This window comes from Berghia stephanieae, chromosome 1 (assembly GCF_034508935.2).
Source record: "Berghia stephanieae isolate SIO BIC M18660-M18661 chromosome 1, UCSD_Bste_1.3, whole genome shotgun sequence".
NCBI classification, from domain to species: Eukaryota; Metazoa; Mollusca; class Gastropoda; order Nudibranchia; family Aeolidiidae; genus Berghia; species Berghia stephanieae.
The window spans coordinates 42614420-42629539 of record NC_088360.1 but is presented as its reverse complement, the minus strand read 5'-3'; the positions used below and the strand labels follow the sequence as shown (position 1 = coordinate 42629539).

At 34.0% G+C, this 15120-nt stretch overlaps 1 protein-coding gene across 1 annotated transcript in view; it reads right to left on the bottom strand.

The window, feature by feature from the left end:
- Positions 1-15120, bottom strand: part of LOC144975082 (TPR repeat-containing protein DDB_G0287407-like) — a 38597-nt gene that overhangs the window by 15292 nt on the left and 8185 nt on the right. Inside the window, exons 4-16 of the mRNA XM_078918791.1 lie at positions 13768-13806; positions 12168-12354; positions 10901-11038; positions 10065-10303; positions 9466-9627; positions 8216-8320; positions 7564-7631; positions 7107-7191; positions 5496-5635; positions 5178-5240; positions 4169-4217; positions 3722-3864; positions 1447-1606 (exon numbers count right to left, since the gene is read on the bottom strand). Of these exons, the coding sequence (XP_078774917.1) occupies positions 1447-1606; positions 3722-3864; positions 4169-4217; positions 5178-5240; positions 5496-5635; positions 7107-7191; positions 7564-7631; positions 8216-8320; positions 9466-9627; positions 10065-10303; positions 10901-11038; positions 12168-12354; positions 13768-13806 (1578 nt within the window). The remainder of the gene's footprint in view (positions 1-1446; positions 1607-3721; positions 3865-4168; positions 4218-5177; positions 5241-5495; positions 5636-7106; positions 7192-7563; positions 7632-8215; positions 8321-9465; positions 9628-10064; positions 10304-10900; positions 11039-12167; positions 12355-13767; positions 13807-15120) is intronic.

Below are 15120 nucleotides of genomic sequence, written 5' to 3'. Positions count from 1 at the left end.
CGGCAATTAAATGGTTAAGAGTGAAGAATAGAATAATGATAGATTATATACAGGTCTGTAGATGCAAATTTTTCAAAAATTCAGAAAATTTTAATTTTGTTCACAACAATTAGTATGTAATACATACTCTATTGATTATAGATATGATGTACAATTGCTTGAAGATAATCAAAATTAAAGGATACATCTATGGCATTGATATCTGCAATGTGACCAATGTTGTAAGTCTCAGGCATTTTTTTTTTATCTGGATAGGTAATCCATAAAAATATAACTGACGAAAACAATTACAACTTACTTTATGGCCTACATTGGACAAGGAAACCATAACCATAACAAGACGTCGAAAAGAAGAAAAAAAAAGTGAGACGGCTTTGTGCATAGAGTAAATGCACGATTTGCAATTAAAATTTTCAGCCTTTTAGGCTGAAATTTAGTCTCCGCTCCAAATCACAAAGATAAATAGCAATTAGTGAGCTGATTTCACATCCATGGCCTGTGACCTCGGATAACGAAAGTAGTTTCATGATATATGGCGCGATCATCATCAATAAAATCCATTAACATTATTCATTTTTGTATTTTCAAGATCGTCTAAAATAAGAATGCAATCTATTATTGAGCTTTGGTCTCCATGAAAGATAATAATAATGAAAGGCCTCAATGTTAACAGTTGAAAGACTGAAAACTGAGAATTGTTAGAAGTCGGAAATCAGCCCGTGTGCTGAAAATTTACAGGCCTGGATATATAATACAATTTTAATAAACAGACAGATCCTATTAAAATATTTAAAATACGCCCTTATCTAATAAACAAATATTGCACTCATCAGCATACCATTGTAAGAATTTCCTATCATCATCCATCTATCTTCAGACAGGACCATTCATGTTATTTGTCCTATATAATGGTCACCACCTATTGTCCCGTTTCTTGGATGATGACATCATCGGATTACTACCAAAAGTGATTTAATAGTCGAAAATATAAGAGGGAGGGAGGGGGGGGGGGGGGGGGGGGAGGATAATGCTAAAAATGTAAACGGACAAGGAAAACTATTTTTACTCATTCATTTCTAAAAAAAACTTTTCTGCCTATGTTTTCAGCAATATGCAAGTAAAAATTTTCCAATATTATAAGATATAAAGGGGTCCTGACAGCTCAGTTGGTAGAGCAATCTCTTCACACTCAAAGGGACTGAGATCAATTCCAGGTGCAGTCGAGATTTTTTTTTTCTGACCCCCCTGTCCATCTAGCAGTGATTGGCTAGCTGGGTTTGTTAGATCTGGCAGAAAATACTTTGCAATAGACTAGTTTCCTACCAAAAGGATAACAAGAAATTGTTATTGTCCATCTCACACTACTGAAACTGGGATAACGCTGGCTCAGAGGGGATCCTTTTCCTAATTAAGATGTAATGTCAAACATCAAATTCTGCAACTCACTATATACCCAGGAGGTTCAACGTCACATTTCCCCATCTCTTGTTGTTGCAGATATAAATTGACAACAGCATTGTCAAAGGATTTTATGAGGTTATCGCAGAATTTATCTGCATCCAAACCACTTTCCTTCCATAGGTCTATTGTCTCTGACTTGCTGCGTCTGAAAATATAGTTTTGAAATAACAACTATTTTCACTATGAATATATGCACAATATGAAAGAAACATAATTTTTAAAATAAAGATCTGAAAAAGTGGGTATGAAACGGTGCCAGACAAAGCAATAAAGAAAAATACAAGAAAAAAACATCCCAAAAATTAGTCTGACTGGGATCAAACCTCAGACCTGATTACCAGTCAGATGTGCTACCATTATACCACAGAGCTCCCTCTGTATAAGGACAATAACAATCATTGCTTGCCACTGTCTGGATAGTCTTTTGCCATTTTGTGACTATGGGAAGCAGCAGATATCTCTAATGCTACTAAATTTAGAATACTTGGCTCCAATACGAAACCTAATCTCCTGTATGGATCTGAAACCTGGAGTCACACACACCCTTTCTCACAAAATTCAGACATTTATAAACAAATGCCTCCACAGGATTTTGAAATCAGATGGCAAGACCACATTTCTAACATAGAATTATGAAGAACTATCAGCATCCAAATTAGGAGGAAATGGAGATGGGTCAGTTACACAGAAAGAAGACCAGAGAGGAACATCACCCTCCAGTCATTCGATCGGAACTCCCATTGGACACAAAAGGCGTCAGAAACAGACATGGAGGCAGGCATGTCTGACAGACTGAAGATAGCAGAGGCCTCACCTGGGAGGCTACCAAGAAGACAGCCAAGGACAGAACAGATGGTGGATGCTTGGAGAGGCCCTATGTTCCACAAGGAGCGAATAGAATTAAGTCAATTTGGATAGTCTATCCCAAAGTGCTTTCGACAGATCATAAGGTTACACTACTTACTACCACATCACCAAATCATCAACAGCCTTCACCAGACAATTGGCCTTAAGATGACCTTCTAACCACCCATTGTTTCAGTTTGTCTTGCTATTGTTCCAGATTTACATTCATAAGCCCATAGACCTTTTGCGTGTTATCAATTCAGATTCAGATTCAGATACTACTGAGTGGACAGAAAGGTCAGAAAGTAAAACCTTGATACAAATCGGGATTAAAACGAATTCCATTGCATGTGAGTCGATTGCTAAAACAATTGAACGATCTGAACCTTGCTGCACACGGCAATGAAATATTCCAGTTAAAGTGATATATAAATTGTAAGTTTCATTGTTATTCTTTTAGCCAATGGCAATAAACAGAAGTGTTACTGTAACTAATTTCCTCCTTTTCCTTTTAGCTCCTGTCCCAATTCATAAAGCTATCTTCTGTACAGAATTAACCCTTTTTACCGAGTAGTTTTATGGGACTAGATCAAAGGGCTATCTTTCAGCTGTTTGTATTGTTCCAAGTCAAATCACAGTAGCATCATAAGGTGGATGACAATCTGGCAGTCTCTAATCCTTATATTATTTTATTGAGTAAGGCAATTTATACATTAAAAATTGCTGAACTCATGTGTAAAAGAAATACCTTGACCGTTCACAGCAAAAGAAATATATAAATAATGTCAGATTGTTGATACAAAAGGACACATGGCAAGCTACTTGTACAGCATTTAATTAAAACTTATTGGACAAAACCATCTTTACTCAGGATTCAGCTGGTTGAACGTCGGACATGGGATGGTAATTCTCTACCTCCTTATTTTTCAGTTTCTAATTTAACTTGTAGGGTAAAACTGATCAATTAATTAGATACACTATCAAACTTCCCGCAATTAATACTTTCTAGTCTAGTAGTCCTTCAGAGCCAATCGGTCATTGGAGTCGGAGTTTATCCCGGTTTCTATAGCGTTAAATGGACAATAGCAATTGCTTGCTATCCTTTGGACCCCCAATTAATACTTTCAATGAGGGTCAAATGTCATATCAACTGAATGTACAGGGATAAAAAGGGATAATTAAAATAATGTGTTAAAAACCCAAAAAAAAAAAACCCCAAAAACAATAAGAAAAAAAAAAACAAAAAAGAAAAAACAGAAGCAACAACAACAACAAAAAACATGTTTTTATAACGAAGTGCTCAACGCACTTGACAAGGGTTCCCTAGCCAAAAGCAACTCTTAGCATATAGAACGAGACATGACACCTGCCAGGCGCTCTCACAATGTTAAACAAGTGTATTCCATTATTTTACCTAATCAATGGATAAAAGATTCGAATATCGCTTATCGTTTGACCCAGTCCTTCTTTATCTCCAAGTTTTCTCTGTAACCATGGCAACTCTGCAGCTAATCTTTTCAGTGTGGCATCTTCAAGATAGTTTGCAGTTTCCCATTTCTGTTATTTGGGGAGAAGAAAAGGATTACAATTTTTTTTAATAAACATAATTTATAATTCTTTTAGTAGATTCTCCAATGATATTTGCCACATCATTGTAATGTCAGAGAGAGTGCATTAATAATTTTATTTTCATATGATCAAACCTAGGGAAGTATTTGCACGATACTGAATAGAAAGTGGCAAAACATTTCACTTAAAAATTATTAGGATAAAAACGAATCAAAGCAATAATAAAATAAGTAAAAAACAAAAATCAAAACAAAAGCAAATCTGCAAAAACAAAAACAAATCAAAGCTTTACCTGAAGAGTTTCACTGAAATAATTTACCACTGTTCTTATTGCTTGCATCCTGAAGTGTTGGAAAATATTAAGAAAAATGAGTTTATCAAAATCAGACGTATAGCATATGAAAAAAACACATAGGATTTAATTTTTTTAAATGACAAGGAAATTATCAGCGGCTATGTGGCCTTGTGGTATGACTCTCATTTTCAGACTGGAAGGTCCAGGGTTCGAGTCCCACTTTGAGCAGTGAATAGTTAAGTGCTTGGAAAAGGCTCTTACTCACATTCTCTCACCATACTCAGACATAAAATAAGTGGCTGGCCGCTAACAGCATTGTCTGTGTAGGAAAAAAAATTGTAATTTAACAGGCGTCATGTCTCGTCCTACATGTTGTGTTATTGTTGGCTAGGGACCACATATAAAGCGCTTTGAGCACGTTTAGTGGATATTGTGCTATATAATTGATCAAGATATTTTTGTTCTTGTTTAAAGTTAAATTAAAACACTAATAAAGCATCTTCATAATTTACACTAAGCTCATAGATAATGTACTTATGAAAAGCCTAAATGAGATGGATTGTACTTTGTTGCTTTGTGTCCGTAAAATTCTTCTCAAATTTTGTAATTGTAGAATTTTCACTCTGATTTCAATTCTCAGAATCTGTTCCCCCCCCCCCCCCCATACGTAATTAATGACATGAAGTAGTTCGTCACAATGAAATAAATCCTTCCAGCAGCCTTATGGAACTTAGGTGTCTATATTGTGAAAAAAAGAAAAGAAAATCATTTGTTGGTATTTATAAACCGGATGTTTTTCATTTGCTGAAAATAAAATGACATATCAATAAGATGAACTAAGGTAACTTGTGTTACAGTTAAATTAAATGTCCTATCAATTAAGCCACTTGGTCTGTCCTACATATTATATATAAGACTTGTTAGATGACAGAATAAATCATGCCAAAATAAAATAATAAACAACAAAATAAAACCACATGAAAAAAAAAAAAATGACTCTAGTTACCTTGCCTCCTCATTGTATAAGTATCGTTCCTTTACAGCCTCTAAAATCTCGGTGAAGGAGAATCTAAAAAGAAAATATTACAGCTTAATAGTAAAAGAAATATACCAACATTTTATGAAACTTTAACTTTTAAATGACAAACATTACCTAAAATAGATATCAATGGACACAGTACAATCTATTAAAAATGTAATTGCAAATTATTCCGACAATTAAAAAAAAAATACTTCATTAATGCTACACATATACAACTCATTTTTTAAAATCAAATTTTTAAAATGTTACCAGAAGATAATATGATGAGGAAAGTACAATTACCTCAAAAGTCCTCCATGACTAATCAAATAGTTTTCCAGAGCAAAGTAAAAAGGAGACCACACATGTGATGCAATATTGAATATCTCCTGAATTTCTTTCTCAGTCAACCCCCTATGGGAAATAGCTAAGGCACTTAATACCTGAAAATAATAGAGGACAGAATTGCCCATCGTGAACAAATTTAAATCAAACAAACGAGTTAAATAAAGTGGGGGTTCTCTCCTTTGAATCAAAAGGTCATGGATTCGAATCCACGAGATGTCTTTTTTCTCTCATAAAATCTGTCCCCGCATTTTTTCACAGCTGTTAAAGGCAGATTGAGGCCGCAAATTTTACCCTTGACCACAAATTTTATTATAGCAGCAAAAAGCCACAATTTTGTCCGTCTTAGACTAAATTTTTTTTATAAATGTAGTACTTGTTTCTTTTCTTGGTACTCTACATTAGATTTCAGTATTTAATTGCCCCTCCCCCCCCCCCCCCCCCCCTCCCACTATTGAGTGTAATATGTAGTAATAGAGGAGACAGCCAAAAGGCACAGGCTCTATCGACACGAGGACATAATGTTTATAGAGCAACAACCATTCCAAGTCATATTACATTACAATGTATACCTTGGAGCCAGCACTGACGAGATGGAGAGATGATGGCCAACCTGTTACTAAATTTACTGTCCTGGAATTCGTTTTTTTTAAAAAATATTTTTTTTATTGGGGGGGGGGGGGGGGGATGGGGATCTTTAGTTGGGAGGGAGACAGTCAAATACAATACATCTTTTTCTTGAGATGATATTTTTCCTTGTAAATCATCTCTCTGTTATGTACTATTATAGTTATGAGTTCTTAATATTATTGAACTTTGTAAACATTTAGCGGATCATATATAGCGTTATCATTTGCTTAATTGTGCCTTGGTTGGGCTTTGAGGTAATGTCAAAATAAGCACATCTGTGAATTGCTCGCGAAATCTACTGTTACCTATTTGTTGAACCAGTCACTTTTGACTTGCTTTTTTGTGTGGTGCTTTTAACTTTTATGTTCAAATTTAAATGCATTATATCACATAAGTATGCACAATGCTATTAAAATTGATTCATTAAATTTCAAAGGACCACCTATTTTTAACCTGTTTGAAGTTTGTAAAACCAGCGGCAAATCTTGTCATTCTGATGGCAAATTTTGAAATTTTTCATGGCAATTTTTGCAAATTTTGGGGTTTAAAATGGCACAAAACTGTGGGGACAGTAAAATGGAGTTTTTAAAAATAACATAATCTGTATTGAAAAAGGAGTTAAACTATTTTTTTTCTAACTGTCATAAAAATGGGCAACATATGGTTTTTGTTTAATTAAATTAATTTATGTGTAAATAAATCAAATCAGGAATTAATCAGTGACAAAACGTATTTAGAATGCGTCCCTATTCGATTTGTTAGAACAAAATAATCCCCTCTGCTTTGTATAAAACCATTTGTGTTTTGCTGGAAAACTATGCTTACAAAGGAGAACCTAATAGTGACACTTGGTGCTGTACAGTAATGAAAAACAAAACTCGTTTGATTATTAAAATACTCCCTTTCCTCTGGTAACAATAAGAAGTTATAGAACATTACCTGCTGCACCAAAAGACCAGAATATTCCTTGACATTGTAGTCGTCTTCCAATCTCTTCAATACTTTACTCAGCAAGTCACGGATTCTGTAATTGATAAACATACATATAAACATTGCACAAGCCTATTATACTAACCATGTGACATTATGTGGCCATAGTTTACATGCTCACTTTTCAGTATCTATTTGACGGAGGCGAAAAAGAATGTAGAAACTCATCTAATGACTTTTACTTTTAGGGTAACAAGCCGACGTCACTTGCATATTACTAAGAAACACAAACTAATGGGATTTGTGGTTCTTTTCCAGAAATTTGGTCATTATCTTTATGATTCATAAATGAACGTAAATAAACGATGTCTGTAGTTTTTGGAACAATGAGTTCACATAATTAATAATAAATCAACTTTATACATAAACAAAAAGTAGATCTAAGTAAATTTCTAGAATTACCTACCCTTCAGAATAAATGAGAGAGTCAATTTTTTCATCAAGTGAAAAGAAATGCCCATAAATGGAGACTTCCTGTAACAAAAGAAATGATATTTCCATGTAACTGATTTTGGCATTTGACAGTAATGTAAAGTAAGAAAAGCAGTTTGTTAAAAACAGAACTTATAAATCAGAATCCCTTGGATATTTATCACATGAATGAAATTCAAAATAAATATCAGGATTTGAAACAAAATGTTCACATATTCTCAAAGTAAAAGACATTAAGAAAGAGAGAAGAAAATTCAAATTATTGAATGAAGTTTATGGATCTACATCCCTAAAGTAAGATATTTTTTTCTATTGATCTGAAAACTCCTGCATATGATTTCTGACATAATAGAACCATTTAAGAGTATAATTACTTGATAAAGGCATTCGCTATTTTTGAAAACACACCATGACAATGTGTACATGCACTACGAGTGTGGCGTAGGATTAAAATTTATCAATACTAGTTTTCTGCTTCATTTTTCTCTTTACATTTTTCCATACAGCTTGTCGTTGATTCTTGTTTTATCAATATCAATATAACTTTTGTTATTATCAGTCAATTTATTCTGGATACGAGTCGTTTAAAAATCTAAGAGTTTAAAAAAAAACAGCAAAATACTCACACTAAGAAAGGTCTTCAAAAATAAGGGGTTCTTTGTTTGGTCTGCATCCACAACCCTCTGGAGTTGAGGCGGAGAAAATTCTTTGCCACTCTTGAGTAAGGATTGCTGTTGGTAGAAAACAAACAATATCATAAAAACTGAGAGAAATCAGGAATACTACTCTATGAAAAGCTTGGCACTGGAGGCTATGGAAATTCTTGTATCTTGTAAAAGAAGGGTTAAATCTCTCATCATTAGCATGTTACTAGACCCATCTATTAGTTATATATGTAGAAATAGAAGCATTGAGTTCAGGAATGGAGATGTAGGCATTTGCATGTATCTGTAGACAATACCATCATGTAATTTTAGTCAATCAGAAAAAAACAAGTATTTTGCTGCAGATGATAGTGATGGAATTCTAATGTGAGGATAAAAATAAAGCAAAGAAAGAAACATTTTTGGGACAGAGCTGTACATCGGATACCATGATCATCCAATTTAGGTAGGCATTTCTGGTCCATCAAAGACAAAGACTTTCAGTTTCATCAGGCAATCATAAATGACAACTAATGGAGAATGCATGTCTACTTTTCAAACTTAACTCACTTTACAATATAATCAAATCTCCAAATCAGATCCCTAAAGCGATCTCGAGATGTCCACTTTAAAATGACAGAAACAATTAATTGTTAACAGAAAACACATGATGAGACAATGGTGCTGAGTTTCCCGAAGAGATAATTGATTAAGTAATTCCTAATACAGTGCAACCTCTCTATTACAACACTAAAGTACAACCTCTCTATTACAACAATCGTTATAGAGACATTCCCTCAATAGCGACATTGCAGCAAGGTCCCGATTTTTTCCCTATATATTTCTAGTAATAAAAAACTCTATAGCGACATACATTTTAGCAAAAACCCTGAATAGTGACACTGAAAAGAGATTGTAAAATCCAAAATCAACTTAATGGTGAGATAAGTGCACCTTTTCATGGTGTCATTTTATTTGATTAAATAACACGTTCAAAATGTCACCGTAAATGAAATGCTTGCCCTGGCTTAATGTGTAAATATACCAAATAAAGTTTGAATGTTTGGTTTTTATCAAATGACATCTTTATTCTTTTTTATACCAATTCAATTCTATTCAAGGATACAATTATTATAAAATAGTCAGTATCTGTCGTCATAACATGTGAGATTTCCATTGTTACTTTACAAGCCACACAATGCATCACTTGAATCCATATCCTGTCTCCTTACCTCACACATAAGTTTCTGAGATTCAGATGGCAGTGGGAGGATTTCCATAGACTTATAGGATTGCTCTGAGATCAACAAATCATATGTTGCCTTGTCCTTAGTGACTGTTGAGACGATAACAGATACTCCTGATGGGTATTCTTTGGGAAGCCAAAATAGATGCTGTGGGGAAAAAAAATCAACTTATCAAATCAAATTAAATAACAAGCCGACAATATCAATCTTCAGAGTGCAGGGAGCACTGCAAAAAGTTACTAATAAATGCATGCGACAAGTTAAAAAAAACAAAAAAACAAATGAAAAGCAAAAAAAAAAAACAAAACAACAACGACAACTTAAGGTAATTCTATACAATATATATACACTCATATCTCTAACATCACATGCATAAAAGCCACAAGTGTGCCAATAATTAGGTCCTCAAATCTTCCTGTGTCGATTGTGTAATGTATGCACATTTTACAGCAGACAATCCTGTCTATGTTTTAAGTTTCCTCACATAGATTTTAACTAATATAATGGAAATGCTTTGTGTAAGCATGTTTGAAATTTAGTCAGGCTGTATTCAATGTATCAATTTTTTACAAACACCAATTTACCTTTGCAGTTTTCTCAGCCGTCTTGACTTTGTTCAGAGAATCAATAATCAGCACCAGCTGTTTTCCATTAAATGATAGCTTTTCCATCTGTTGACGAACATTCATATACACAACGTGGAACTCACTGTTATCTTCATCTGATTGTTCAGTCTTTATCAATTTTTCCTCGGGATTCTCTGATTTTTCTTCATTGATAAATTTCAGTTCACTAAGAATTCTTTTCATGATGTCCAAAGGATCTGTGTAAGTGAAATATAAAAACATAATTGTAATGTAATAGATGTAGGCAAAAAAGAGGAATGATGTGTGAAGGAAATTGGGACCGTTTAAAATTGTATTGGAAGAGAAATGAGTAGTTCGAGTGAGTAACGGTAACTGTGGATACATTTGAAATCAGTCTTAAGTTCAATGCATTAAAACATTATGTTCCCTGTTGTATTAAATTGTAAAGATGTCTGAGTGCATTGTGAAGTAAATTTGTTATGAGATCATACTACTATAAGATCCATACATTTCTATTAATGTTTATTATATTTGTTCCATTATATTTTTTCCATTCTGTGGACAATAAAGATTTATTACTGTTATTACTGGATTCAATTTAAAGTTTAAATCAATTTCAAACTGTTGGAAATATCTAAGAACTTAAAGTTTATATTATAAAAACATATTTTGGAATAGACAAAATATTACAATGAACTTTTCGTTGTGTCTTTAAAAAAATATAGGTTTATAAATCATTTCCAAAAATCAAACAATTTATACATAATTAATAAGACTTCAAAATTATCACATCTGTAACTTGAAGTAATCAAACTCAAAACCTGCCACAGTACCTGTAGTTCCCGGACCAGAGCCCACAAAATGGTATATAATCTTTAACTCTGGACTTTTCTCTCTCAATGCTTTCACAAGATTGGCAAGGACTGCTGATTTTCCACAACCCTGCGGCCCGTAAATGAGATATTTAGATGCTGAAAAAACAAGTACAAATCATTGTTTGAAGAACATTTGCTGTCTCGGGCCAGTGCCAGCCCCCCCCCCCAACGCTGCTTATCTTCAATGACATGCTTATCATCTCAGCTTTTTCACGATAATTCTTGCACTTACAGCTAATTCATGAACACTTACTTGCACCATCCAAGGGTCGCCCAAAAAGAAATGAGAAAATTGCCATAACTACAAAAGTTTTAATGTAATCTACTGTGAACTCAACTACAATAAAAAGTCACTCTACTTCTCAATGTAGTCCTCATGTAGACTGATGCATTTTCACAACCATAACAACAGTGAATATATACTCAAAAGAAGAATAAAAAATGAACTTATAGAAATATATCATCTGCCTTGAGCATCCTGTGCACTAAACGGTGGCTAAGAGTAAAATAATAATGAAAAAAACGGTTCAAACTTTGGTTCAAAAACGATTCCTATTTTCTTGTTTCTTTTAAAAATAAATAACAATGTAAAATTGAATGTAAGCTTCAATTTAATATACGAAAACAGATAAAATGGACTTTTCGGGTTTCCCTTTTATCAACAAAACAGGATGAATGAAACACCACAAACGAATGAGACAATGTGGTAGTCAATATTAAATTGATGCTTACATTCAATTTCACATTGTTATTTATTTCTTCGAGCTTCGAGGAGCAACATTTACATTGCCCTGTTTCTTTTTGACAACACTCACACCTGGTATTCTTAAAATTTAAAAAAATGTGTTTTGCTTTGGGAAAATGACCAACGATGTTTCTAATAAACATTTATTTGGATCTGTCCATTGATGATTGCTGTGTTAGGTCTAATCTTAGATTCACATTTATGATTTTCAATATTACACTTATCCTGATGCATTTTCATTTGAATTTCGTTTCCAAAAGTACCAAGGTATCAAGGTCTTTCTGGAATTTTTTTTGCATTCGTCTTTACAGCAAAACCATCATCTACAAATAGTCAAATGGGTCATTAAGTGCCTCGTAAATTAAATAAATAAAATTGTAAAATAAGGAACAACAAGAGAAAAATACAATGAATTATAACAATTTTAAAAAAAGCTTCAAGCAATATGTAGAAGAAAAATGAAAAAAGCAATCTACTCACCATTCAATATTTCATTGCTAATAGTTAGCAAATATTCTTCTCCTCCAACAAAAACAGATGTGAGAGAGGCCATTTTGGCATCATGGGGAATCCTGTCCTGTTCCAAGGGAGACAGTTCGTGTGGATCTCTTTGTTCCAGCAATTCCAGGCAGGTAGAGAAAACAGTCTCAAACATGAATTTGGCTCCCTAAAAATGTAATGGAATTCACACCTTAGATTTTGGAATACACTCAGTCATGTCAGTGTACCAATTATTTTTGTATAAACATATGCATCAATTGATTAATATTTATTGACATTGTGAATTGCACAACAATAAGAAAACGTCCCATTGTGCAACATTGATTAAGAGTAACATCTTTTTTTCTCTAATGTTTCATTTGTATTTGTAAAGCTTGCGTAATAAAATATAAACAGTAAATATTTTTCAGAAACTGATGAGAGAAAGAATGATACTTTTTCTATCATTAACTCATGCTTCTGATAGCATTTATAGCTTATATGACACCCAAAACATATTTCCCCCTGCTACACTTTCTCGCCACTTTCCCCACTCATACTGATGACATCTTATTGGTCTTTAACACACTGTCCTTATTGTGTCATCAGATTATATTTGAATAATTTCGTTTTTGTTGACCTTAAGGATTCTACTTAATGACTCTCTTTCTTATATCTTTAAAAAAATGTTAAAAAATAATGCCTGGCTAATTTCCGTGTTTTTTTCTTCTCTTCTTTGTTTGTTTTATTTGAAAGAACTGATTTGAAGTTTTGCTGAACATATGGCAAACTGTTTCTCGGAAAGATGTATCTATTATGCCATTCTCCCAATGAAATATGAGGATTCGTCTGAGACAGGAAGCCCCTGATTTGTTTCTATGTGTCTGTCCTATATAGGACTTCATACAACTGCCGCCATATCTTTTACTTTAGGTCAATTGCATCTCTTTCTATCAATTATTTGTTTGTTTATTTTTGGATATTTTTCACTGCTTGTGACACATTTATGCCAAAAGAGTTAAATATAACAGATCAAAACTTACAAACGTCTAAAAGAATGGAAGCCAAAAAGAGCTAGAACAGTCGGAGACCCTCGACTGTTTAATTCAAGACAACCTCGCAGTCCTAATTTGAAACCAACACAAAATCCAGCCAACAGGGTGCAACGTGCATCAATAAGTCATACAGAGAGATGATTTACAAGAAAATAAAAATTGTCATCGCTCGTAAAAAGATAAATTCATCAAACTGCCTTCTTCCAAGCAAATGGTTCCTGGCAGGATCTGGGAGAAATGGTTTCACTCAAGAGAAGGATGGTTTCAGTTTAGATGCAAAGCCATAAAAAAGGAAAAATAATTTAGAGGATTGAAAACAGCAAGAGTATGGACAAATGAAGAACAAATTAGCTCAAGACAACCAATGTTCTTCTGGTCTTTTTCATTTTAAATACTTTCAAAATAGGTGAAATGAGTCAAATCTTCTAAATTGTAGCCATCTTTACACTTTTTTGTTGATCTTAAATTTAAATTTCTGGTAACGTGTTATTAAGGATAACACATGTAATCATTATGGGTTTTTAAAAAAATAAATTAAAACTTACTTCATGTGGGTCTTGGTAGCCTACTTTGATGTCAAGAGCCTGTAATGGAATTGCATGAAATTTTCAAACTGAATATCTATAGAGTTATACGCAGAAATTTAAAACAATTATTCAAGAGTTTGTCATTATAATAACCCATTGTCAAGTGTCTTTAGTTTTGCTTCTAGCTGTGTGATTCTAATACAGTGCAACCTCTGGATATTGATAGGACTTTGGGTCCAAAATTTTTTGCTATACAGTGCAACCCCTGGATAACGACATTGCCCAGGACCGTAAAATTATGTTGTTATCCAGGGGTGGTGGAAAAAGGGGGCGTGGTGAGACTTGTGATAATAGCGCTGCAATCCGTAGACCAGTGCCTGTAATAATACATGTGCCAACCACATGAGAATGTGTATTTTTCCTGTTGTCAAAGGTTAGAAAAGTTACTCTTTCACTCCCCGATGTGTATTGTCATTGTTTGATCATAAACAGTGCTCGAATGCCATTTTCCCTCCGTCGTTTAACCTGGCTTGGGACCGGCATGAGTGCAGCTGTTTTATCAAATTATATGTAGTAATACAACAAAACACATCTTGATTCTTGATTCCCTCTTGATTCGTTAGAGATCGTTGATCGGGATGATGAATGACAGGAATAAAGGTGACGTCACTGAGCTCTTTGTTATTGTTTTTAGACAGCCATTTTTAAGATTAGTTCTCACTAAATTCTATAAATCAGACTATAGATGCTCAAGTTTACACAAGGTTTAGTGTGTTGGTACATTATATGTGGCTGACGGATGTTTTATTTTACTAAAACACATAACATCCAGTGGCGTGGGGCCATTGGATCGAATGGTGCCAGGCACCACACCAATCTTTTAAAAATCATTAACAGCATAATTAATTTAATTAAAAATAAAGTTGAGAAATTTTAACTCCACTGTCTTTCGCCAACTCGCCAACAACATACTGCCTTTTTAGTCTCCACTCTATTCAAGATTCCGAATCACGCACTGCGCCGACTCGTGTGTTGGTGACATCACTGCGCGAATTAGTGACTGAATCAACACCGTGGTGCAAAGCAATCCAAGCTCCAGTTAATGCTCTATCCATCAGTATTGCGACAGCTGATTGAGCGAGAAACTGGGTCGAATTATACTATCTTCAAATAGCGGAAGACCCCTCGACTTGTGCCAGGATCTGAGAGCTCCACCGTTGGACTGGGGGGATGCGCCAATGTTGCACCATTTACGTCATAATTAGGGTAACTTCGGCCATCCAAAATATTACATTAACTGTCAAAAACACTGATCATTGTCAAGTTTATTTGTAAGCAGCAAAGAAAAGCAACATAAAACTTTAAAATAAT